Below are 27,496 nucleotides of genomic sequence, written 5' to 3'. Positions count from 1 at the left end.
AATCTTGACCTCAGCAGGCACATCCAATAGCCCCTGTATCTTTCTACACACACCCCCTTCACACATCTGATGGAAAACTGAAATCACTCTTGTTCCCATCATCACGTTATCATGCTGCTCACACCTATGTGGTCTCCAAAGTGAACGTCACTGCCAAACTTTAGGTTTTAGTGCTCCAGGGGTAAGTAGTTAGGTGCCTTTACAAATACTGAGTCTCAGGGCTTTTTAATCATTCCTCAGGTTGTCTTCATCTTAAAGACTAGATTTCTGCCCAGTTTCCTGTCTTTGGTTTTGACTGGGTACCGGGGCTTGTGCACCAGTCCCCTGCCCTGCCATTTCAAGAGCAGTACTGACAGCATTTGACACAACGACCTAACTGATTACAAGTCATGAAGTGCTCTCATGCACGTTATCTCATTTGTCTTAGACAAAAGCTTAGAAGTACAAATTCTTAGCTATATTTATAGTCTAGGAGACTAAGACCCTGAGACTTAGCAATTTTCTCACGATCGCTCAGCTATGATGCTGCTGCTGCTGATAACCTTGATAAATACAATAATAACTCAAATTTGTTAAGAGCTGATTATGTGCTCTTACTCTGCTAAAGAGGCTTGCTCACCGTGACTTAATTAATTCTTACAATTATATAAGGTAGGACTTCATTTTATAGGTGAAGAAACATAGGATTATGTAAGTTCCTTGCTCAAGGTCACACACAGCTTATACACTGCAGAGGTAGAATTTGAATTAAGATTTTTTTCTGATTTCTACACCATGTATCTTTTAATTGGGTAGCAGAACAATATTTGGAAATATTGACCACAGTTCCCCTCCCACCCCCATATTCCTTATTTCTTCATTCTGCTTGGTCAGCTCTATTTCTTTGCCCATTTGGTCAGCAAGACGATACAACATTTATCGCCCCAGGACTGGGTTGTTACAGAATAACGTAAAGAAATATCCAGGTTCTAGGAACTATGAATAAAACTATAAGCTAGAAGGCCATCCCATGGCTCACTTGGGAGAGCGTGGTGCTGACAACACCAAGTCAAGGGTTAAGATCCCCTTACTGGTCATCTTTTTAAAAACAAAACAAAACAAAAAAACTATAAGCTAGGAAGGATATTCAGCAAATCAGAGTAAAGCTCACTCCTCCCCAGAATGGGGACTAGTCTAAGGATGAGAGAGATGGGGTAAATTTTAGGGCAGGCAAAGGGGCCCAGACTTGTGGGTACCTGTGAAAGGACAGGCATGTTCCCTGTCTTTTCAGAAGCTGACTTCAGGAAAAACCAATTGGGAACCCCCAGTAGCCTTGTGGAATTAAAGAGCATGGTGACCTGTGCCTTCTTTCCTAGTCAGAACCCTGGGAAGATGACAAGATCCTGTAGGGAATTAGCCCCAGAGATTATCTACGTCCCAGTATGGCTCAGGAGTGGCAAGTGCATCCAAGATGACAGGGAAGTGACTAAGGAAGGGCTGACAGTGCTGAACAAGGGCTGACACACACAGTGACTCCCTGCCTAGGTGAGTGATCAAAGACAGACCAGACGGACACAAAGATATCTCAGCAGATTCTGGTGAGTTGGATGATGTGACGGAGGAGTGTATACATTTCACTTCTCTTAACTCCTCCCATCAAACCAACCCCTCTAAAATGTCGACTCAGCACTGGGGAAAACAGGATGAACTGACCATGCACTGGATTGGGATTTGAAATGCATACTGGATTATTATACATAGCAGATAATGACACCTTCTTACACATCTATCTGAGTGTGTGGCCTGAGAGTCCTGCCACTCTCCCTCACCCCCACGCCCCACTGTGTTACCTGTAAACACAGGCTCTGGCTTTGAGCTCCTGAGTCCCTCCCATTAAACACCTCTGGAGAAGGAGGCTTATACTTGGGTTCTGGGTATGCTCTGCCAACAGGGAAAATGTACAGCCTAAAATGATTTTATGTGTGTGTGTATTTTCAGCATATGGAAAGGGAAGACAGTCATTTGTAAATTTGTAGCTCCAAAGCATTAACGGAACATGGAATAGGTCTAATAATGATTTCCTTCCATTTTTTTCTTAATACAAGTAAAATGTTAAGACATTCAGTAATGTCAACCATATGAGATCATTGAAAACATACCCTAGTTTAGAATTTGTTCTGGTTCTCCAATCTTCAACATTCATTTTCTATACAAGGGTTTCATAAAAGCATCTACAGAAATGGGTAAGTTTAATTAGTAAGTAGGAGATCATCATTAACAAAATCTAAGGACATTAAAATAATCTGTGTGAAGGTCCGAGCCCGTGGTGCACTCGGGAGAGTGCGGCGCTGGGAGCACAGCGACGCTCCCGCCGCGGGTTCGGATCCTATATAGGAATGGCCGGTGCACTCACTGGCTGAGTGCTGGTCACGAAAAAGACAAAAATAATAATAATAATAATAATCTGTGTGAAGCCATTTTTCTGGTTAATTTTCATCATTATATGTCATTATAACTTTTATGAACTATGCACTGAAATCCCTTTTTCTACTTTATCCTTATTAGAATGTTTTCCTACACTTTCCATTTTCTGGAATCACTGACCTCTGTTTCCCCAAGCTCTGTAATTTGCAATTGTCAGAAAACGTGTACGCTGCACTGTGTATTAGGTAAGACCACAACTTGTAGTGTCAGCATACCATGGAACTATTTCTTTTATGTTTTCACTGAAATTGCTTTCTGGTTGCACTGTAATAAGGCCTTATTATATCATACATCACCATGCATATATTATGTGCCAGATGCTCAGTAGATGTTCTTTGCTTTGATATTTTTCTAAGCAACACCGTGATGCACCTAAGTCTAGCTGGAATTAGGCAGGAAGGTGACCTTCCTAATGTATTCTTCAGCAGACACAGTGTCCCTGGAACATGATCTGATTTGACTTTCCATTATAATTCTGATGAATAGGGACTGATAAAAAAGACAGACCTGCTGAGATCTAATTTTTAGATGGATCCCTTCTAAATGGTCTATTTTTCTCTTAATCTTGCCTATCTCCCATCAACTGCAACAAGCAGGGACTCTTGAGCATTCCCTATTAAAATGAAGGCAACTGCTTGGCTTCCCAGGGATAGGAGACAGGCTATTTGTGTATAATCCAAAAACGGAGTGTGTCTATGGGCATATGAGATAAGACACAGGTCTGGCATTTGTTGGGCCACCACGTAAGGAGGACTTAACATGGCAGATAGTCTTGGCCCCCTTTGTATCTCAGTCATTTGTACTGACTTTCTTCCAGTCCCACCACACACCTTCCTTCTCGCCCTGACCATGAGCAGTGCTTCAACCTCTCCAAGCCTCAGTTTCCCCCTGTAATGTGGGTACAATAACTTGCTCACAGAGCTGTTGTGAGGAATACACATGATGAGCAGGTTAAGAGCATTCACTCAGCAGCAGACTGGGTTTTGCTCTTCTACTTACTAGTTCTGAGATCGTGAGCATGTTCCTTAACTTTTCTGTGCCTCAGTTTCCCCTTCATTAAATTAGAGTTAACCAGTGTACTCATTCACCATTGTGAGCATTGAATGAGTTAATATACAAAAACTACTCAAGACAGGGCATAGTAAGCACCAATAAGTGTTAGCTAGTCTTTTTTCTAAAATTTACTTGTACATTTTTGTGGGGTACAGTGTGTTGTTTCAATACATGCACATACTGCACAATGATTCACCAATTTTCCTCACCCCTCCCCATGTCTGGCCTCTGGTAACTATTATTCTACTCCCTACTTCTATGAGAACCACATGTTTTAAAGATTTCACCACTTAGTGGTGAGAGTAAGCATCCTTGTCATGTTCCTGATCTTAGACAAAAAAAAGCTTTCAGCACTTTACTATTAAGTATGTTAGCCTTTATTATGTTGAGTTACATTCTTTCCATACCTAGTATGTTGAGAGATTTTATCATGGAAGTAAAATTTTTTCCCATATATTTTCTCTTCACCGTTTTAGATAATCATATGATTTTGATCCTTCATTTTCTTAATGTGGTGTATTATGTCTATTTAATTGCATATGTTGAACCAGGGAAAAATCCCACTTGATCATGGTATATAATCCTTTCAATGTGCTGTGAAATTCAGTTTCTGAGTATTTTGTTGAGGACTTTTGCATTTAGGTTCTTTAGGGATATTAGCTCATAATTTTTTTTCTTGTATTCTCCTTGTCTGGCTTTGGAGTCAGGGTAATGCTGGCCTTGTAAAATGAGTTTGAAAGTGTTCCTTTCTCTTACATCTTCTGGAAGAATTTGAGAAGGATTGGCAGTGATTCTTCTTTAGATGCTTGGTAGAATTCACCCATAAAGCCATCTGGTCCTGGGCTCGTCTTTGTTGGGAGGTTTTTGATTATTGTTTCAGTCTTTTTCCTATCTATCAGTCTGTTCAGGTTTTCTATTTATTCATGATTCAGTCTTTGTAGGTTGTATGTTTCTAGAAATTAATCCATTTCTTCTAGGTTATCCAATTTGTTGTTGCATAATTGTTTATAGTACTCTCTTATGAACCTTTGTATTTCTGTGGTATAAGTTGCAATGTCTCCTCTTTTATTTATAATTTTATTTATTTGAGTCCTCTCTCTTTTTTTCCTAGTTGGTCTGGCTAAAGGTTTGTCCATTTTTTTTTAATCTTCCAAAAAACCAAATCTTAGTTTCATTGATCTTCTCTATTGTCTTTCTAAGAAAGTTTCTATTTCATTTACATTTGCTCTAATATTTATTATTTCCTTTTTTCTTCTAACTTTCATTTACTATGTCCTTTTTCCTTTTTCTAGTTCCTTGGGTTGTAAAGTTTGGTCATTTCTTTGAGATCCTTTTCTTTTTTTTTCATACAGTCCTGTTTATTATTAATTTTTTTTAAGCTTAACTTGTAATGCATATCACGAACCTCTAAAAATTCAGACCATTTTAGTTTGTAATTATTCTTTAGAAAAAATGCTAAGGAAATAGTAAGAAATTTATTTTTTAAATTTATTATTATTATTTTTATTATGAATATTCATGAGATACAAAGCTACTTGTCACCCTTATGTGCCCATGACGTGAGGGCCAGATTCACACTGGGGGCATACCCATCACCAGAAATTGCTTTCATACCCTGTGTCCCCACCCAATTATTCCCCAACCTCCCTCCTCCTCCCCCTCTCCCCCCCACTCCTCTCTGTAGCTCCAGGAATGTTCCCTCGCTCCTCAAGACCACTGCACCACTGTGGTCTTTCTTTCTTTCCTTCCTTTCTCTCTTAGCTCCCACATATGAGTGAGCACATGTGGTATTTATCCCTCTGTGCTTTGCTTATTTCACTCAACATAAATTTCTCCAGGTTCATCCATGTTGTTGCAAATGGGAGTATTTCATTCTTTTTTATGGCAGAGTAGTATTCCATGGTGTATATATATATCAGAGTTTCCTTATCCAAACATCTATCGATGGACATTTAGGTTGGTTCCATATCTTGGTTATTGTAAACAGAGCTGCGATGAACATGGGAGTGCAGGTATCCCTTTAACATGACGATTTCCATTCCTCTGGGTATATATCCAGAAGAGGGATTGCTGGATCATATGGAAGATCTATCTGTAGTTGTTTGAGAAACCTCCATACTGTTTTCCATAGTGGTTGTACTAATTTACAGTCCCATCAACAGTGTAGGAGTGTTCCCTTCTCTCCACACCCTCGCCAGCATTTGTTATTCACCACTTTTTTGATTATAGCCAGTCTAACTGGGGTGAGGTGGTATCTCAATGTAGTTTCAATTTTCATTTCCCTGATGACTAGTGATGTTGAGCATTTTTTCATGTACCTGTTGGCCATTCGTACGTCTTCCTTTGAAAAATGTTTATTCAGCTCCTTTGCCCGTTTTTTAATTCAGTCATTTTTTTTTTTTTTTACTGTATAATTGCTTGAGTTCTGTGTATATTCTGGATATTAATCCCTTGTCAAATACATAGTTAGCAAAAATTTTCTCCCACTCTGTAGGTTGTCGTTTCACTCTGTTGATTGTTTCCTTTGCTGTGCAGAAACTTTTTAGCTTGATATAGTCCCATTTGTTTATTTTTTCTTTTGCTGCTTGTGCTTTCAGGCTCATGATCATAAAGTCTGTGCCCAGACCTAACTGCTGAAGTGTTTCACCTATATTTTCCCTTAGTAATTTTACAGTTTCAGGTCTTATACTTAAGTCTTTAATCCATTTTGAGTTGATTTTAGTGTATGGTGAGAGATGCATATCTAGTTTCATTCTTCTGCCTATGGATATCCAGTTTTCCCAGCACCACTTGTTTTTCTTAATGTAGGCATTTATTGCTATAACATTCCCTCTTAGTGCTGCTTTTGCTGCATTCCATAAGTTTTGGTATATTTGTTTTCATTTTCATTTGTCTCAAGACACCTTTTGGTTTCCCATTTTATTTCTTCTTTGGCCCATTGATTGTTCAGGAGTGTGTTGTTTAGTTTCCACACATTTGTGAATTTTCCAATTTTTCTAGGTTCATACCATGTGGTCAGAAAACATACTTGATATGATTCTAGTCCTCTTAAATTTCTTAAGACTTGTTTTGTGGCTTTACATATGATCAATCCTGGAGAATGTTCTATGTGCATTTGAGAAGAATGTGTACTCTGCTGCTGTTGGATGGAATGTTTGTTATATGTCTGTTAGGTCTATTGGTCTACAGCATTGTTTGTATCCACCGTTTATTTTTTTTCATTTTCTGTCTGAATGATTTATCCATTGTTGAAAGTGGGGTATGAAGCCTCCTATTGTTGTACTGCTATCTATTTCTCCTTTCAATTCTGTTAATATTTGTTTTATATATTTAGGTGCTCTGAAGTTATGTACACATATATTTACAATTGTTATATCCTCTTCATGAATTAACCCCTTTATCATTATATAGTGGCCTTCTTTGTCTCTTGTGACAGATTGTGTCTGCAAGTCTATTCTGTCTGATATAAGTACAGCCAACCCTGCTCTCTTTTGATTTCCATTTGCATAGAATATCTTTTTCCATCCCTTCACCTTCATCCCATAATGCATCCTTACAGCTGAAGTGAATCTCTTGTAGGCAGCATATTGTTGCATCTTGTTTTGTTGTCCATTCAGCCACTCTGTGTCTTTTGTTTGGAGAATGTAATCTATTTACATTGAAAGTAATTATTGGTTGGTAAGAACTTACTATTTCCATTTTGTTACTTGTTTTTAGACAGTTTTGTAGTATTTTTGTTCCTATCTTGTCTCCCCTTGTGATTTTTTTTTTTTTTTTTGGTAATGGTATGCTTTGATTCCTTTAGCTTTATCTTTTGTGTATATTGTAGGTTTTTTTTTTCTTTATGTTTACCATGAGGCTTACAAGAAACATCTTATAGTTATAATAGTCTATTTAAGCTCCTAACAACTTAACTTTTGCATACAAAAATTCTACACTTTTACTTCTCTTTCCCCCACAATTGTATGTTATTGATATCATGCTTTACATCTTTTAATATTGTATATCCATTAACAATTATTGTAGCTATAGTTATTATTAATATCTTTGTCTTTTAAATTTTATACTAGAGTTAAAAGTGATTTATATACCACCATTATCATATTAGGGTATTCTTAATTTAACTATATATTTACCTTTACCAGTGAGATTTATGCTTTCATATTTTTTCATGTAATTACTCAACATCCTTTCATTTCAACTTGAAGAACTTCCTGTAGCATTTCTTGTATGGCAAACATAGTGGCAATGAACTTCCTCGGCTTTTGTTTGTCTGGGAATATCTTTATCTCTCCTTCATTTCTGAAGGACGGCTTTGCTGGGTATAGTATTCTTGGTTGGCAGTTTTTCTTTCAGCACTTTGAATATATTATCTACTCCCTCCTGGCCTGCAAGCAATCTGATGAGCAATCTGCTGATGACCTTGTAGAGGTTCCCTTGTATGTGACGAGTCACTTCTTTCTGGCTGCTTTTAAAATTCTATCTTTGTGTTTGATTTCTTACAATTTGATTATAATTTATCTTGGAATAGATTTTTTTGAGTTAATCTTGCTTGAAATTCTTTATGTTTCATGAATCTGGATGTCCATATCTCTCCCAAGATTTGGGAAGTTTTCAGCCATTTTTATTTTTTTACAGTAATGCTTCTTCCTTTCCTTTTCTCTTTCTCTTCTTCTCCTAATATTCCCATAATGTGTACATTTGTTCACTTGACGGTGTTCCATATGCTTTCTTTACTCTTTTTCATTTTTTTCTTTTTGTCCCTATAACTGGCTAATTTTGAATGATCTGTCTTCAAGTTCACAGAATTTTCTGCATAATCAAGTCCGCTGTTGAAATTCTCTATTAAATTTTTCAGTTCTGTCAGTGTATTCTTTAGCTCCAGGACTTCTGTTTGGTTCTATTTTACAGTTTCTATCTCTTTATTAAACATCTCCTTTTGCTTATGCACAGTTTCTCTGATTTTGTTCAGTTGTCTGTCTGTGCTCTCTTGCATCTCTTTGGGCTTCTTTAAGAAGATTATTTTGAATAATTTTTTATGCAATTCATAGATCTCCATTTCTAAGGGGTTGGGTACTGGAGCCTTATTAGTTTCCTTTGGGGGTGTCATGTTTGTCTGACTCTTCTTGATCCATATTGCCTTGAGTTGATGCCTGTGTATGCGAAGGAGCAAACACCTCTTTCAGTTTTTGTAGACTGGTTTCAGCAGGTAAAGGCCTTCTCTTATTGGTTCCCCAGGCTGATGGGATTGCCTCTGGGACTGCAGTCAAGCAGGATAGGCTCCAGGTTAGGTGACTGCTGCTGGATCTGCAGTGGTGTTTGAAGTTAGTAGGCCTGTTACTAGGGCCTTGAAAGAGTGTAGATCCTATCTGGTCCCTAGGTGGAGTGGACTGCTTCCAGAATCTTGCTCAGTTGGGCTGGCACTGGGAAAAGGGTCTGTTTCAGGGTCTACAGTTGGGTCCACAGATGACGGGCCTGTTACTAGGTGGGTGGATAGATGTAGCTTTGACCAGATCCCTGGAAGGGTTCTTGATTGGGTCATTGGGAAGGTCCCTGGATGAGTAGAAGTGGCCTCAGACCATGGCCAAGAAGACTAGAACTGAGTCACAGGGCTACTTCGGGGTCCACAGCCAAGACTGAGATCTGCAGGCCTGCCTCTAGGGGCATGAATGGGCATGCCACCTGTTGGGTTCCTAAGTGGGCAGGACTACCCAGATTGTGGCTGTCACAGGGCTGCTTCAAGATCTGCAGTTGGACCAAGGTTGTCAGGACTGCATCTGATGGCGTGAACAGGCATGTCACTCAGTGGGTCCCTGGGCAGTCAGGACTACTCCCAGACTGCAGATGAGAGGGCTGTTTCAGCATTTGTAATTGGACCAAGACCAGTGGGCCTGCTTCCAAGGGCACAGGTGAGCCTATTTCCCTCTGGGTTCCTGGGTAGACAGGACCACTTCAAGACCATGGTTAAGAGAGGCTGGAGCCAGGTTATAGGGCCACTTCAGAATCAACATCCAGACTGTTCAATGGGGCATAAATGGACATGTCTCCAAGTCAGTCTCTGGGTAGGCAGGACTGCTGTATTAGTGAGGGTTCTCCAGATAGATAGAACCAGTAGGACATGTTTACAAATATATGAGAGGAGATTTATTAGGGGAATTGGCTCATGTGATTGTGAGGAGGAGTCACACAATAGGCCATCTGCAAATTGAGTGCCAGTAGCATGGCTCAGTCCAAGTTCAAAGGCCTCAGAACCAGGGAAGCTGATGGTGTCCTTGGTTTAAGTCCTGGATGCCTGTTGCATGGCTCAGTCCAAGTCTGAAGGCCTCAGAACTAGGGAAGCCAATGGTGCCATTGGTGTAAGCCCTGGAACCCAAAAGCTGAAGAGTCTCAAGCTCTGATGTCCACAAACAGGAGAGCAGAGCATATCCCAGCTCCAGCAGATAGACAGATTCATCTTTTTTCTCCATTTTTGTTCTCTCCAGGCCTCTAGCAGATTGGATGGTTCCTGCCCATATTGAGGGCAGATCTTTCCCACCTAGTCCACTCAGACTCTCATGCTAATCTCTTGTGGAAGCACCCTCATGGACATGCCTAAAAAGATAGCTTTATCAGGTTTCTCAGCATTCCTTAATCTAATCAAGTTGACACCTAGAATTAACCATCACAAGTCCACCCCTTGTCAACTTGGTGTCCATAGTTATCTCCTTAAACCATGCTTAATCTTCAAAAGGGATGATAACACAGTAGTTCTGCCTAACATGATGCAACTATCCTGCATGCAACCAAAAATGTGTTAATCCCTTTCCCAGCAGAGGAGGCAAAATCCTTGCATGATATTTACTTTTCTCCTGCTTTCCCATGACTTAAATGCAAATGCTATGATGTAAAGTTAATATTTAAATGCTGATATAAAGTCAGTAAGTCTCACAGTATGTGATAAAGAATAAGAAGGACAAAAACAAAGATAATTGCTTAATATATGTGCATTATATATACATAGAGACATTCTTAACACAATAGGAAGGACAATCCTTGTTTTCGTAACTGTTCATGTGGTTGAAGCTGGTATTTATAACTACTTTCTTCTACTGCCCATTCTCTATTCCCTTTGCCTTCTGCGAGCACTTCAGCTGGTCATGGCTCTCTACCTGGTGGAGTAACGCAAACCTTCATCCCTGAAGAGTCTGGGCCATTCATAGTCTTGCCTGAATTTGGTTCTTGTAATTTTCCATTGACCTTAATCACAGAGTATGGAACACAGAGATGCCCTAAGGGATCTCCTATACTCCAGACATAATCTTCCTTACCTCCATTGTGAAGTAGTAGTCCAACTTCCCGTTGGTAGTCTGGGTCAATCACCTCAGCCAACACCATAACTCCTTTCTTAGCCTGTTGACTCAAAGGCATGAGGAGCCCAAAGTAGCTGGGTGGCAGCCTTAACTTCCAGTTCAATGGGATCATTTTTGTGTCTCCTGATGGAAGCATTTCCTCTCTCTGGAATCAAGACCTCTAGACCAGCAGAGCATAAAGTTGCAGGGAAAGGAAGCAAAAATTTTGCCAGTGGGTCACTAGGGGTAATGATGAGTGGTACCACTTCCATTTCCACCCCTTAATTCCTGGACTTGTGAATCCTGGCTATGGGAGAAACAGTACCATATTTTGGGTGCTGATTTAGAGCATATATAGCCTTTTGGAGAACCTTGCCCCAGCCCTGCAGAGTACTGTTACCGAGCTGGCACTGTAACTGTGACTTCCAAAATCCATTCCACCATCTATGAGAAAGGCTGCTTCAGGATGACGGAGAACATGGTAAAACCAGTGAATTCCATGAGCATGAGCCCATTGCCACAGTTTTTTGGCTGTGAAGTGAATTCCTTGATCAGAAGCAATGCTGTGTGGAATACCGTTATGGTAAATAAAGCATTCTGTGAGTCCACAGATGGTAGTTTTGGCAGAAGCATTTCATGCTGGGAAGGCAAATCTATATCCAGAGTTATCCAGAGTAAGTGTCTATTGTAGTAAGGACAAAATGCTGCCCCTTCCATGATGGAAGTGGTCCAGTGTAATCAACCTGTCACCAGGGAGCTGGCTGATCAGCTCAGGGAATGGTGCCATATTGGGGTTTCAATGTTGGTCTCTGCTGTTGGCAGACTGGGCACTCAGCCGTGGCTGTAGCTAGGTCAGCGTTGGTGAGTAGAAGTCCATATTACTGAGCCCATGCATAACCCCCGTCCCCGCTATCATGGCCACTTTGCTCATGAGCCCACTGGGCAATGACAGAGATGACTGAAGACAGAGGCTGACTAGTATCCACAGAACAGGTCATCCTCTCCACCTGATTATTAAAGTGCTCCTCTGCTGAGGTCACCCTTCAGTGGGCATTCACATGGGAAACAAATATCTTCACATCCTTTGCCCACTCAGAGAAGCCTATACACATACCCTTTCCCAAAATTTCCTTCTCATCAATTTTCCAATCATATTCCTTCCAGACTATCTCGCCAAACCATTGGCTACAGCTCACGAATCAGTATATAACCACACATCTGGCCATTTCTCCTATTAAGCAAAGTGCACGACTGGGTGCACTGCCCAAAGTTCTGCCCATTGAGAAAATTTCATCTCACTGCTGTCCTTCAGGGACGTCCCAGAAAGGGTCTTTAGTGCCGCAGCTGTCCACTTGCAGGTGGTGCATATCATGCAGAACCACCTGTAAACCAGGCCTTAGTCTTCTCTTCCTCTAATCATAGGGAACTCCTTATGAGGCCACAGGTGCAGGCTGGGGGACGGAAGGCAGTGTAGCAGAAGTAGCAACCATGAGCATTTGGGCCACTTCTTCATGTAACTTACTTCAGGACCTGCTTGGGCCCGATCACGTATATACCACTTCCATTTGGTGATGGAGTACTGCTGTGCACACCCAACCTTATGGCTTGCCAGGTCAGATAATACCCAGTTCATGATGGGCAGCTCAGATCACATGGTGTCTTGGTGGCCCATAGTCAAGCATTCAGTGTCTACTAAGGCCCAGTAGCAGGCCAACAGCTGTTTCTCAAAAGGAGAATAGTTATCTGCAGATGATGGCAGGGCCTTGCTCCAAAATCCAAAGTGTCTCCACTGTGATTCACTTACAGGGGCCTGCCAAAGGCTCCACTCAGCATCCCCATCTGCCACTGACACTTCAAGGACCATAGGGTCTGCTGGATCATATAGCCCAAGGGGCAGAGCAGCTTGCACATCAGCCTGAATCTGTTGCAGGGCCTTCTCCTGTTCTGGGCCCCACTCAAAACTAACAGCTGTTCATATTACTCAGTAGATGGCTGGAGTAACACACCCAAATGAGGAATGTGTTGCCTTCAAAATCCAAACAGACCCACTAGGTGCTGTGCCTCTTTCCCGGTTGTAGGAGGGGCCAGATGCAACTTATCCTTCACCTCAGAAGGGATATCTCGACATGCCCCACACCATTGAACCCCTAGAAATTTAACTGAGGTAGAAGGGCCCTGAAGTTTAGTAAGATTTATTTCCCATCCTCTGACACCTAAGTGTCCTACCAATAAGTCCAGAGTAGTTGCTACTTCATGCTCACTAGGTCCAGTCAGCATAATGTCATCAGTGTAATGTCTTGTGGAAGGGAAAGGCGATCAAAATCCCGAAGGGGTGACATGTCTGATGGATGTGGGCAACCTTCTCTAAATGGATATAGCTATAGCACTGCTCATCAATTAGAACAGCAGGAATAATCAACTTAGGCAGTGAAAGAAGGCAGAGGGAGGGGTAGTTAGCGGTCCTATTACAGAGGATGGGAGAAAGGGGAGTTAGTCTCCAGTTTGATCTCTGTACCTTCTTATTATGGTATGGGCAACTCTCTGCTTTCACTGCTATGATGGAAAAGGCTATGATGGAAAAGGCTAAGACTGAGTCGTTTTCGTGCTTGGCTCTTCAATGTTACTTCCTGGTACCGAGGAACAGGGAAGAAGAGAGACAGCATTTTAAAAGCCTGCTGCCAGGGCTCTAAAACTAGGATTGACTTCAGGGGATCAAGAAATGCTCTGATATTATTTGCAGAACTTTGTATACTTGTGGCTTTTCCTGGGTGGAGGGAGAAGTCCATGGTATTTATCAGATTCTCAAATGAATCTCTAATCCCAAAAGGCTAGTGCCCCCAGTCTAACATGAGCCAGTAGATTTATGTCGCTGCCTTGCAGGACCAAATTTTGAGTTTGTGGTTCATGACAGCCACCCAGGCAATGAATTTTTCTTTATTTGTAGGTTGGAAAGTGAGTGTCCATTAGGAAGATCTGGGGTTTCCAAGGACAAAGGAAAGATCTATTTTACAACCCCCTTCCCATGCATAAACCTGTCCTTCCACTCAGCATTGGTGGCTATCCTTTACCACCATCAGTACATCTCTAAACATGCCCATCCATCTCCACCAAACATTCCTACCAAATACTACACTTCCTGACAGCCATGCCCAGTCATAAATATAGTGCAATTAAGTAGAAGTTTCTTCCTTGAGGGCAGGAATAATGCTTATGACTCCACGCATGCTCAGTGCCTTACATGATGTTTGTTAACGCTCAACAGTTGTTTGTTGAAGTCAAATGAATTTATTTTTTTTTTATTTTATTTTTTTTTTTCGTGACCGGCGCTCAGCCAGGGAGTGCACCGGTCATCCGTATATAGGATCCGAACCCGCGGCGGCGGGAGCGTCGCCGCGCTGCTAGCGCAGCACGCTACCGAGTGCGCCACGGGCTCAGCCCGAAGTCAAATGAATTTAATTGAGTTGGCTAGGCTTTGGGGGGATGGGGCATGGTTCATATGTTTCTATGAGCAATTATATTACAAACTTTTCAAAAAGAAAATTTTGGAGACTGTTTTAAATTAATTTGTCTAATTGTAAAAAGCCAAAGAAAATTTTCCTTGGATATTTTGAAAGAAGAATATGGTGATTTGCAAAGGGTATAGAGTCCTCAAAGATTTTACTCCTCAATCACTATAAAGTGTGACTTAGAGTTAACAACTTAGAAAACTATGAAATGAATGAAACTCATCTAATTTCGGTACAGCAATTATAGCTCTTTTTGAGACTACATGAAATAACCAAAATGTGATTACTATAGCAGTAAATTGGTCTCCAAGAAACTCTTTGATTTTCTCAAGAAAAAAATAAATAAATTTCTGTAATAGAACAACCAAACAATAAGGAAAATAATCCACAAAGAAACACAAATGTATCTGGAAACAAAAAATGATCTATGAGCAAATGCTGAAATTTTGGGGGAAAACAAACAAAATAAGACTAAACCACTTATGCAAGCAAATGAACACCAGTTTTTAAAGAGAGAATTTTACAGGGTTATTAAAATGATGAGTGTTTTCCAAATTTCCTTAGTGGCTAAGAAAATGGGATATTTTATTAAACAGAAAGGGAATTCATCTTGTGTAAGGTACAGACATTAAAACACACACTGGCTGAGGAGCCCAGTAAAAAGGGGATTATTTTACAAGAGCTAAATTTTTAGATAAGTTCACATTATGGCAGACAGATGACTAAACCCATGGGAAGGCACAGGAGCATTTTCTATTGCATGAATAGTGAGAAAGACATTATTTCAAAATTTTGGTGTAATGAGTTTGAAGATATTGGTTACAATAAGAATCCCACAACCAGCTGCATTTCATCTTTGTGAATTGCACTGTGTCAATGTACTTAGGTTTATTTGGTTAGAATAAAGCACCTTGTTACTTTTATAAGGATAAATTTATAGCTCTGAGATGAAAATGGAGCATGTTTTAGGATTACATGTTTACCATTTTGATAGCATCCAGAGCCTATGCTTTTTATCACCAGAAAAATTCCTTCACAATGACAATTCCTTCATGTCTTCAATGTGGGGGCTTGTCTATCTTAAGGACATTCAATGTGAGTAGAGGTCGTTATTCATAATAGTGTATACTAGCAGCTCTCTGAAGCCTGTGCTTTGTCTCATTCATCCCTGTGTATTCTGTGCCTAGCACCATGTCCTTCATATAGTAGGTGCTTAAAAATGTTTGATAAAAGAGTGAAATAAAATGAATGTTTCCTGAGGCATGGATTTATTAGCTGATATTTAAACTTGCAGAACTTAGAGCTGAAGGCGGGCCTGGAGCAACCCATCTAAGTCTGTAGTTTTCAAAGAGTGGTCTTCAGAGTCCATTCAACACATTTCTGTTGAGCATCTCATAAAGAGCTAACATTGTGCTAGGTCACAGCAGGGAGCAATAAGGCTTCTCTGTTCGTGGAACTTAGAATTCAGGTCACCTGATTCTACAACATCAAACTACATTCCTGATTGAAACTATGTTTTTGTCACCTATCCATAAGACAACTGCAAAGGGATGTGCAGACCAAATTGTAAAATGAGCTGCAAACAAATGGGATCCCCCAAAACTTTCTAAGAGGTGGCACAACGTGCTCTGCTGTTCTGCTATTTCCAGCTACCACCTCATCCTCTTCCCCTCCACTTCCCCAGTCTTTATGAGAAGACTGGGAAAGGATGGGAAAGAGAACTGTGGAGCTGTCAGAAGGGCCATGATCCAGTGAGAATTTACTTTCTTCTCTCTGCGTCAAGGTCGATCTTGAAGAGTAGCTGGTCTTGCTGGTGGCTTATCCAAGAGGTCTGGTCAGGAAACTATCAGCAAGAGGGTGAAAGAGCTGCAGCCAGACCTCCTGCATACGGTACTGTGCAGTGGGGTGGCTCCTCAGAGTGCCCCCACTTTCTGCCACCAAAGAATTCATATGTGAGCTTCCCAGGATAGCCAGCATGGTCACAGGAGAAGCCACCCCAACAAGGGAGGGCCCTAGGAGTGGGCAGTAAAGCAAGAAGGCCTCAGTTCTCCCCTTCCCCCTCCTGACCTCTGCCCCAGAGGGGCTATGCCTTTAGAAGGGAAAGGGAGTTTTATGTACCTGATGTATTTCATGATGTTTAAAAAGGAGGTGGGGAAGGTCATTGAGCAGATCCAAATCCTACCCCCACTTTGCATCCCTCAGATTGAGCCTGACTTGTATCATTGGGAGAGGAGGAGCTGGAATTTTAAATGGCATCAAGTTGAAGTTTCAAACTGGACTTTGGTAAGTGAGAGTGGCTATGGATTCTGCCCAAGATGATGTTAGTGGATAGAAAAGGAAGACCTAACAGCTCGTGATGAAAGGCAGGAATAGGAAAATAGACCTATTTCACATTTTCCCCTCTCACTGAATTAAGATTGCTCGGTAAGTACATGGATGGGTGCGTGGAAGAATGGGCGGTTGGGTGGGGAAAGTGAGGGAGAGAAAAATTGAGGATGGCGCTAAGATTTGTGTGAGATTGTGGTTGCACTGGCAAAGCGATGGTGTAGTTGGGATGTGTGTAATGGTGTGATAACAGGCAGAGAAAGAGAATTTTAAGTTAATTGAAGATGAGGATTACGTATGTCTTAGTCAACACGGAACCCTCTGTGCCTTGCCAATTCTCTGTTTTCACTGGTGTCTTGGGGTGAGGAAGGTGAAGATGTGGGAATATTTATGGCTTCGTGATTGATAAAAAGTATATCTTCTTGTACCTTACACCTTGGCTATGTAGGCTAAGCAACAGGAAAAAAGACACAGGGTTAAAGAAAAAGTAAGGAAGAGCAACCAAAAATTATTCATCAAATAAAATCAATGTATCTCACACTCCTACCAATTCAAGACTTATGTGGGTAAAGAAACTCTTCTTGTTTCTTTTAGTTTCATTTCTTTGCTTTTGTTCCTCCTGGCTTAGAAGGTTGCAAGCCTCAGCTGCCCCGAGTTTATCCCATTTGCTCCAGGTCTGGTTAGGTCACTGCTTATAATTCTGCCAGTCACTTGATTTTTCATCAGGAAGAGGAAAGGAGAGGAAAGGAAATATGAACGAGAGGCTAAGCTCGTCAGCCTACTCCCAAGAAAACAAGCTGCACAAGCTCATGTAGTTTTCCTCACTCAGATAGTCTCTATATGCCTTCACTATAGGAACAACATATCTTCTCCAACAGCAAGTTCAGGGCATAGCCAAAGAAGAGGTGGAAAGCATGTTTTCAATTCAGTCCATCTCAAACGCCACCATCTCTTGAGCATGCATGTGGGAATCTCAAAGTAATCACAACTCCATTTTAAGAAAAATTCTCTGTGTATATTATTTGGGGTTTCAGTCTAAATTTGGCTTAACCAAAGAAAATACAGCACAATGAGGTAAACTAAAACAGGGGCTGGCAATTTTTTTCAGCAGAAGGCCTGACAGTAAATGATTTAGGCTTTGCAGGCCACAAGGTCTCTGTTGCAACTACTCAACTTTGCTACTATAGGGAGAAATCAGCCATAGATAATATATACATGAGTGGGGATGGCTGTTTTCCAATAAAACTTTATTTATGGACTCTGAAATATGAATTTCATATTATTTTCATGTGTCACAAAATATTATTTTTTTTCCAACTTATTAAAAATGTTGAAAGCCTTTTTTAGCTCATGGGCTCTGCTAAAGCACATGGCAGACTGGCTCGGGACTTCAAGCCATTCTGTACCACCTCTATTTAAATTGTTGCATTTATTCCACCACATGTGAAGTGCTGAAGAGTGTGGTTTGCGTACTGAAATCCCATTCTCTTCCACAATGCATTAAACCAGAAGGAGTACACCTTGGAAAAAAATCTTTCTAGATGCCCCTGGAAGGATAGCTAGGAAATGATCACACTTTTAGATAGCTTTCCTCTGCCTCTGTCCTGCAGCAGGCAATTCTGTCATAGCAAACCCAAACACACATATTTTATTTCTTCTATCATCCTCCAGGTGCAGAAATCAATAGGACTGATCACAGAAGCATGTGCCTTGGAAAAAACAAAATGTGTATGTGACTGCTGCCATCAGGCCCAAACAGGGCACTTCAGGACACAAGCCTATATAAGCCTCAGAGCCTGCATGGGTGAGGTATGTCTCTGCTGACACCCACACGCACCTCAAGAGAGAAGTAATTCCCAATGGTAACACTGCAGCTCTCTCCTGAAGGCTCTAAAATATGAAGTATTTCCCTATTCTTGCATTCCTGGTCCACAGAAAGATTGGAGATGCTCCCAAGTCTTGCTCCTGATGCAGGGTGAATATAACACAAGTCTCGATGCCACTTCTGTGTACGAACATCCTTTGGAGACATGGATGCCCAATCAGTACAGGTACGACTGCTCCAGCCAGCTGCAAAGGCTCCATGATATTAGGCACAGATTAGAGTGACTGTCTTAGTCTGTTCTGGCTGCTATAACAAAATACCTTAGACTGGGTAATTTATAAATAATAGAAATGCATTTCTCACAGTTCTGGAAGCTGGAAAGTCCAAGATTAAGGTGCCAGCAGATTCAGTGTCTGGTGAGGTCCTCATTCCTCATCCACAGCACCTTCTTTCTGTCTTCCCATGGTGGAAGGGGCAAGGTAGCGTCCTTCAATCTCTATTATTAGGGCACTAATCCCACTCATGAGGGTGGAGCCCTCGTGACCTAATCACTTCCCAAAGACCTCACCTCTTAAAACTTTCACATTGGGTATTAGGTTCCAACACATGAATTTTGCAGGTGGGGGGGGGGGTACAAAGACATGCAGACCATAGCAGTGACCAACCATTCCAGAAACTGTCCTGGGGGGCGGGGAGGAGGTTCTCCAGGATGTGGGCTTTTCAAGTGCTAAAGGTGGGATGGTTGGTTTGCCCTAAAAATGAGCCCCCTCTTTTTCTATTTCTGTCTTCTTATCCCTCACCCAGTTATTCCAAGGATCCTTGGCTACCCAGAACTTCTTTGTGAAGCAGAAGGTGACCCAGGCTTGGGAAAGAAACTTTCTCTGTAAGACCCCGGAAATACTCCACTTCATGCCTCTCCCAAAGTCCAGATGTACTTTTTGTTATGAGCAAGCATACATGTTAGGAGATTCCCTCCTCAGTTTAAAGTGTTCTGATAGCTTTAACTTCTACTTCGATCTTGCTTGAAAAGATCAGTTTATAAAACACAAACATCACACCTCCTTAATCCTCAGCGTCTCCGTAGCATGAGTGGATCTGTTCGTGTGTTCATTTGAAAAATTTCTAAAGACCCTTTTTGCTAAATTCACTGAGGCAGTGTCACTATAGGAGGTTTCTAGGTGGATTCTTGACCAATATTTTTAACATTACATAAGATACACTTTTTGGTGCTCCATTAAGAATATCATATATAACAAACATAACAAACATTTTACATTTATGATAAAATGAAACCAATAAACCAAGCACATTTTTTTAAACTGTCCTAGTTTTGGGGCCGGCCTATGGCTCACTCGGGAGAGTGTGGTGCTGATAACACCAAGGCCATGGGTTCGGATCCCATATAGGGATGGCTGGTTTGCTCACTGGGTGAGCGTGGTGCTGACAACACCAAGTCAAGGGTTAAGATCCCCTTACCGGTCATCTTTAAAAAAATAAATAAATAAAAAAAATAAACTGTCCTAGTTTTGACCCATTTATCCTTTTGCCTTGGTCGATGATGTCAAAACTCAGTAATGAATCACTCAGTCAAGTATAAAATAATCAGAGAACGGGATGTTTGTGTATCTATGGGATTATGTACATAAAATTACACATCACTTACACTGAGTTCAGGTATTGCATTTTGATCTTCCTGATTATGGAAAATCAATTTGTGAGTAATTCTGAAAGGAAGAAAAAAAATACAACCTTTGGATAGAGCAGCGAAAATAGAAGTCATAAAAATTTTAAACTGGTGCATATGCACTCTTGATGTGAACTCTAAGTGGATAATTAGGCTTTTTGTGTTTATGGAACACGTGTTTTTCATATCAGAGGTCAGTGTGAGCAGCATTTTCAATGATGTGAAAGTGTAGACTGGGTTTCTGTCCCAAACTGGCCCACAAGAAGCTCTTCCTCTTCTGCATAAGGCCTCAGCACTGAGACAGGACACAGGTATATGAGTCACCCACCTGACCAGGTCGATGACCCGCTCCCGGGGTGCGGCACTGACCGGCTCTTCATTAATCATTACAATCTGATCTCCCGGGATCAGCTTGCCTTCTGAGGGGCCACCTGGGAACAAATGAGAGCGAAGTGCAGGTGAGACCACTGGTAACCCAGCCGAAGCCTCCTCTCTTGATCACCGTTCACTGTGAGCACAGAGTGCAATCAGCAAAACCCAAACTCAGCCACACCTGGGTGTTCTTCGGACAATTCCAAGGCCCAGGCTGTATTCTATATTTTGGGGGTGGGACCCAGGCATGCCCATTTTCTAAAACTTCACGGCCAAGGATGAGACGTGGTAGCCCAGCAGCACCTCTCGCACTTTAACGCACATATGAATCACCTGCGGATCCTGTGACCATGCAGGGTGCAGGGTGAGATAGTGGATTTCTCACAAACTCCCAGGGCCTGCTGATGCTGTTGTCAACAGATTGTACTGTGAGTAGCAAGGCCCCCAGAGGAAGGTATTCTCCCAACAGGGAGGATATCAGTTGGGTTGATACCTTGCAGCCAAAGCTGTAACAACAACCTGGGCACAGCTGGATTGGAACACAGTTGCATGTAGTTACCCATTCCTAGTAGGGAGACAGCACACCGTGGGAATCATAAGGCATCTCAATAAGAGAGTGCTAGAAAGGAATTATGAGGTGGCCTTGTGTTAGGTGCTTTGGGGTGGGTTCAAGGATGCAGCGATTTTCCATGAACTAGATTTATCATGCATTAGATTTATCATAAGCATCTTAGTAATTGTCTGAAAGGTGGGAGGAAGGAAGCAGACCTAGCAGCTGTGATTGATAGAGAAGCAGCAGTCACTTGTATCAGCTGGGAGAGGGGCGAGCTTGGAGATTTCTGTGGTTTGGACTGTGCTTGGATGTTTGTGTCTGTGCTCATATATGATTACAGAAGAGTCTAGTTTTTGTCTTAATCCGTCATGGTCACAGAGTGGCCTAGTCTGCTGTTGATATTTGGTGAAATTGCTCATGTTCAGCAGGAGAACAGCCAGACCCAGCTGTGAAGGCCCACCAGCTTCCGGATGTGAGCAGCTGCTTTTCTCTTTCAGTGTGTTCCCCAAGGAGGGATAGGAGACTAATATTCATTGGGCATTTATTATGCACCAGGCAATAGACTAAATTCTTTGCCTAGTAAACCCACTGAATACTATAATCCCTTCCACATAATGAGATAACCGAGGATCACACAGATTAAAGAATCGGCTTGAAGGCAGGACTGGATCTCAGCTTTGGCTGACATCTCTTTTGAACTTGTTCCGATAACTCAAAACCTGGTCACTACCAGGTCTCTTGACACATAAACTTAAAGCAACATTTGCGTGAAGCACACATCTGTATTTAAATAAAACCTGATCTGGATTATTCTCACACATCCAGATATGTGCAGTTACCTCCCAAATATTGACATGGTTCTGCATGGAACGATAATATAATTTTAACTATATTTCCAGAGGTCTGCTACTGGGTAACAGGTGCATCTGAAATGCTGCCTTTCACAGTTATCACTACTAACTTTATTTAGTAATCAAAATGAACACTGCATGCCCAGAACATGGCACTACCAGTAATTCAGTTGTTCTCCACCCACACAGACACTTGGCATATGTGTCACTCAAGCTGTAGCATAAATTTGTTTTCTTTTTGGGGAGTAAGAGAGTAGGGAAACCTTAAACATGTCTTTATATCTGTGATAGAAATTATTCATTTCACGAATATGGGAACTAAGATTCAGTGTTTGCACACATAAGGAATTCAGAAAAATCACTTGGGAAATTTATTGTAACTATTGGATTGTGTGCAGGTAATCATTTAAATTCAGTCAAACGAATGATGAGAAACCAGGTGCTGGTCAAATACAGAAAAATATTCAAAGTAACTGGAGGATGGATGGTAAACTATTCTGATTAAAAGAAAAAGACTCTCAGATTAATGGGACATATTTTTACATTTGAGTTACACTTTTGATCAAAAGGAAATATTCTTGTTTAATCAAGCAACTTGAATGAAGAATTCTGGAGGAAGAAACACACAGTTTCTTCCAAAACATAACACAGTGGCACACTTCAGGGAATCATCTCGTGCCCTTTACTCTGACGACGGGGTTATCTAGTATAGAAAATCTGGTCACGCCACTGACATCATTTGGGGCTTCAGTAGAGTCAGTTTTATGATAGTTTATCTGACCACATTTTCACTGATAAAAATAACTGGAAATAGTACTCTTTGACCTCTTGCTTTCACTTTTTTTTTACTCTTCTCAAAATTGTCTAACAGTAAGGTGTTAGTGTCTTTGAAGCCAAGGAGAGTCGAGGGCAAGAAAGGGACAAGGATGAAGGGACAGTGAGATAACAAGAAAGTGGGAAACAAGACTTGAGTCTACAGTCAGTTCCTGGGAGGACACAGACTTTGGACTATCTCATAACCAGTATTACACAACAGCATGCCAAATACGATCCCATTTAGGGAAACCTGTGTATACATACATACACACATATCTGACACATTATATATGAGACATGATATGTATGTGGTATTGTGTACGCACAGAATTATGTCTACATCACATATGTCTCTGTGTCAATACTGGTTATCTCTTAGGAGTTCAGCTGGCTTTGACTTTCTCCTCTATACTATCTACATTATTTGTATTTTTAAAATAAAAATACATATTATTTTAATATCATAAAAAGCAACAAGTCTGTTTTGAAAATAAAATTCTCAACTGCATCCAGTGCAATAATCCCACACAGAGAACTAAAATGTGATCTACATTTAATGAAATAAAAAGCTCAGCAGACAGAGTAAGAAGTTTGGAGTGAGACAATAAAGAGGTGTAAAGGACACATTCTTTTCAGCACAAGTCCAGAGTGGTTGATTGTATGTGTGGTGCTTGCCCTGGATATACTATGTCAAAATGATGAAAAATGAAAAATTAAATCAACTTAAAAAATCTACACCAGCTCACTAGTTGACTTTCATTTCCCTTAACTGAGGCTCAACTGGCCAAATATTTTAGAGTTTAATAATAATAATAATAATAATAATAATAATAATAATAATAGTAACAATACACATTTATGGAATGATAATGCCTGGCACTCTTCTAACTTATTATATCCTCTCCATAGCCCCGTAAGGTAGACACGGCTATGTCCCCATAATACAGATGGTGCAGAGAAGTTACATCAAACTGAAATGCGGGCGAGTGAATGTGGAGCCTAAATAGTCTCGTAAGGGGATTCAAACTTGGGCAGTCTGATGCCAGAGTCTGCTGTTAAGCACTTTACTTAAAAGACAGTACTTTACTACTGAACTCTGTTACTGATTTGCAAAATCCTGAGGAGAAACAGCATAGAAGAGAATTTCCTTTTGTCTGAAAATAAATCCAATGAGTCCATCACAATAAGTACATGAATAAATAATAAAATGCACTCTGTTTCCAGGAAGACAAAGGCAGCCCACTTCAGGTGACTGTGTTATTGTCTATTGCACTCAACTATGTTGATAGCAGAACATCTGTATTCTCTAATACGAATGATTAAGGTAAAGTACGCTAATTATCTGATGTTACTGTAGAACTCAAGAGATTTGACGTGTACTATATAGTCAGATTTGTTATATACAAAACCACCCCAAACTCAGTAAGGTGCCCAGTAATCATTCTTCTCATGCTCAGGGTCTTAGGATGAGCATAGACTGGCTGATTGAGAACAGACTCAGCTGGGAAGTTCTGCTTCTAACTCAGATCAGGCTGGACTTAGCTCTAGGCTGCAGGCTTGCTGCCGTAGGTGTTCATTCTGGGGCTCGGGCTGAAGGGGGAGTGGCCACCTGGAGAAAACCCTCTTCTTATGGCCACGGCAGAAGTCCAAGAACCAAGCTCAGCTGCACAAGCATGTGTCAAGCCTTCACTTATGTCATCTTTGCTAATATGCCATTGGCCAAAGTCAGTCACCTGGTCCAGCCCAACAGCAGTGGCGTAGGGAAATATATTCTGCCTCTAGTGGGAAGGGAGGGGAGTGCATATTTGCAAAATAATCCAACCACCCCAGTGACTAAGTCCTGCTATCCCTTAAACACCACTTCCTGCTTTTCTTCACTAAGCAATCCAGCATGAGCTGACTGTAACACAGTACGGTGCCTGCCTCTTATCATTTGCCTTCACACGTTAAAAAGTGGGTCATTTCCATGGTTACGAGTGAAGGATCAGTATTTTTCTGAGTCAAACAATATGATAGATTTGGCAGTTGAAAACCTAGTTTGAAGAGCCATTTCTGTCCCTCTGGAGGTCTGACTCTATCCAGGTGTTGGAAAAACTCACTAGTGGTCACAGCCTGGATACTGACGATACTGAACAGCAGTCATCCTGGTAGGGAGTGGCAGCCAGGCCCGGGAGACCAAGAAGTGGAGATGAGTGCTTACCTGGTGTTACTGAGCGAACGACCACCGGCTTTTCACTTCCTGCCACAAAGCCAAATCCCAGCACAGGGTCCCTCCTCATCTCCACCTTCCGAGGAGCTGGGGGGATGATTTGACAGCTCTCTAGCCGAGGGTCATCAAATGGGATTGCCTGTGTCATGTGACTGTGGAAGAAGCACATACAAGAGAAACAAGGTGTCAACGGAAGTCCTCAGCATTGGCCCGGCCGTCACATTCTCCCTCATTTCGAAACCTACTCTCTGTTTGGTAGAGTGTGGAAGAGATCAGGGAGACCCCCAGTCATGGTCTCCTTGCTGTTTCTTGAAAACTCCTAGCCTACTTCTGCTTTAGGCCTTTGCACTGGCTGTTTCCCCAACCTGGAATGCTTGTCCTGCAGATATCTATGTGGCTCACCCTCACCTCTTTCAAGTCCTTGCTCACACATGACCTTCTTAAAGAGGACTATCCTGGCCATTTGCAAATGGCAACCCCATTCCCCAACACCCCAGTCCCTTTCACCCTCTTCTGCTTCTTTTTTTCTCCCATAGCATTAATCACCTGCGAATGGGCTGCAATTTTTATTGTTTTGCTCTCCTCACTGGAATGTATGCTCCATGAGGGCAAGGAACTTAATCTTCTTCACTGATTTATCTCAAGTACCTAGAATACTGTCTGGTACATAGTAGATTTCCAATGAATGAATGAATTAATAAGTAGAAAACAAGATATTTTTTTGTAGAAAACTAGCAAGTTGTAACTGGTATGCTGAGAACAGCCTCAGAAGGTTATGAACATTTAGTAGGTAATATCTGTGACTTCTGGCCCCAGAGAAATTGAAGTGATACAGATAATTTTGATGGTGACAGGTTATCCTAGTGCCAAACACATCCCCCTTTCCAGAGAAGTTGAGAATTTAGCTTTTGGCAGTAATTTTTTGAAAAGATTTTCAAATGATTTAAATGAATCTTTTCATTAAAAACTTCAGAAGTCTTATCAATCCAAACTTAAAATTTGTACAGCATTCAAAAATTTTCGAATGCTTCCACAAATATCTCATTTGATCCACAAAACAACCTTGAAAATGAGTGAGCAGAGCAGTTATTATTATTTGCATTTTCCTAATAAAGAAACTGAGATCAAAATAGTGGCTGATTGTCACTCAGGGCCCATGGCTGGTATGCCAGAGTGTTGGACCAAAAACCAACTCCCATGACTAGTTCTTAATGAAATCTTCACTCCTGCACATTGTCCAAGGCAGCCTTCTTTGGGGGAAGAGTTATTAGTTTGAACACTAGAAATCTCCTTAAAATAATGTAAGCTAAGATTATTTCAATGACACGAGCTTACTTCATTTTTTCTCTCTCTAATCTTCTTCAATAAGTAAAAGAAGATCATTTTAAAATACCTTGGAAGATGCTACTCTATATGCCATCTGGACAACATATTGTTCAAATGTAATAAAGAAAGACAAGAAAGGAGGAATCCTGTTATCCTTCTGTGTAATTAATAAGAGTTAGGTAAGATCAATGAAAAACCTCAAGATCTGTCCTTTAGGCATATATCATTGTCTAGGAAAATAAAAGTTTAAAATCCCTTTTAAGCAGAAAGGAAATGTCTTATCGATTTAGCTGTTTGTAATTGGAACACTAGGAAAAAGAAGAATTAGCTGGGAACTACATGTTGTAGACGGTGTGCTAACACTCATCTGTTATCTTCTTTCATCCTTAAAACTCTCCTATGATGGAGGCAGTTTGACCCCACCCATCCCTACTTTGCAAATGCCCAGAGAGGAAAAATAACTGGGTCCAGATCACACTCTTAGATGTAAGCCAGGTGCAGTTCTTAGGCCTTCTGATTTTAAGTGTCATGTGCATGGCCAGCTATGTAATCTGCAGGGACAGTGAAAAATGAAAATGTGGGGCCCCTTGTTCAAACATGATTAAGAATTTCAAGACAGCAGAACATTAAACCCAGCCCAGGACCCTGTGTGACTACATGGGTTTCACGCCCATGAAGCTATCCCAGGTGTCCCACAACCATTCCAGGAAAGGCCAGGATCTGAGTGGCATTGTTATAGGATCAAAGGGAAGGAGCTGGCTTATGTGAAGTTGCAGGTGTTTGTCTGAACCCAGAGGTTAGACATGTCTCCGGTAGGGCATGTGCTTGGAATGGATGAAGGGAGGTGGGCAGAAGATCACATGGAGAGGCCTGGCATTCAGAGGACTTAATTCAATACCCTGAGTAAACCAGCAAAACCAATGCAGAGTGAGCCCCAGTGTCAACGGCAGGAGTTTCAGACAGGGTCCTAGGCAGGGAGGGACTGAGACACAGGGAAGAGGTGGGGAAGCTGGGGTGAGGAACCAGGACACCAGGAAGACCTCTGATACTCCCACAGTGTTTTCCACTGGGTGGGAACTTGACGTCCTGACACCGATCCCTCCTAGGCCTGTAACAGGCATGGCTGGAAGAATGGGGCCACCCATGCATGGTGGTCACTGTTTTGTTCTCCTGTCTCCTCTGTAT

General features: G+C 41.4%; 1 protein-coding gene across 1 annotated transcript in view; it reads right to left on the bottom strand.

Annotated features, from left to right (window-relative positions):
* FRMPD4 (FERM and PDZ domain containing 4) overlaps positions 1–27,496 on the bottom strand; it is a 208,147-nt gene that overhangs the window by 80,965 nt on the left and 99,686 nt on the right. The window contains exons 2-3 of the mRNA XM_063084063.1: positions 24,977–25,137; positions 20,513–20,615 (exon numbers count right to left, since the gene is read on the bottom strand). Of these exons, the coding sequence (XP_062940133.1) occupies positions 20,513–20,615; positions 24,977–25,137 (264 nt within the window). The remainder of the gene's footprint in view (positions 1–20,512; positions 20,616–24,976; positions 25,138–27,496) is intronic.

Source organism: Cynocephalus volans, chromosome X (assembly GCF_027409185.1).
Source record: "Cynocephalus volans isolate mCynVol1 chromosome X, mCynVol1.pri, whole genome shotgun sequence".
NCBI classification, from domain to species: Eukaryota; Metazoa; Chordata; class Mammalia; order Dermoptera; family Cynocephalidae; genus Cynocephalus; species Cynocephalus volans.
Note: the sequence above shows the minus strand (reverse complement) of the source record. Positions and strands in the feature narration are given on the sequence as shown.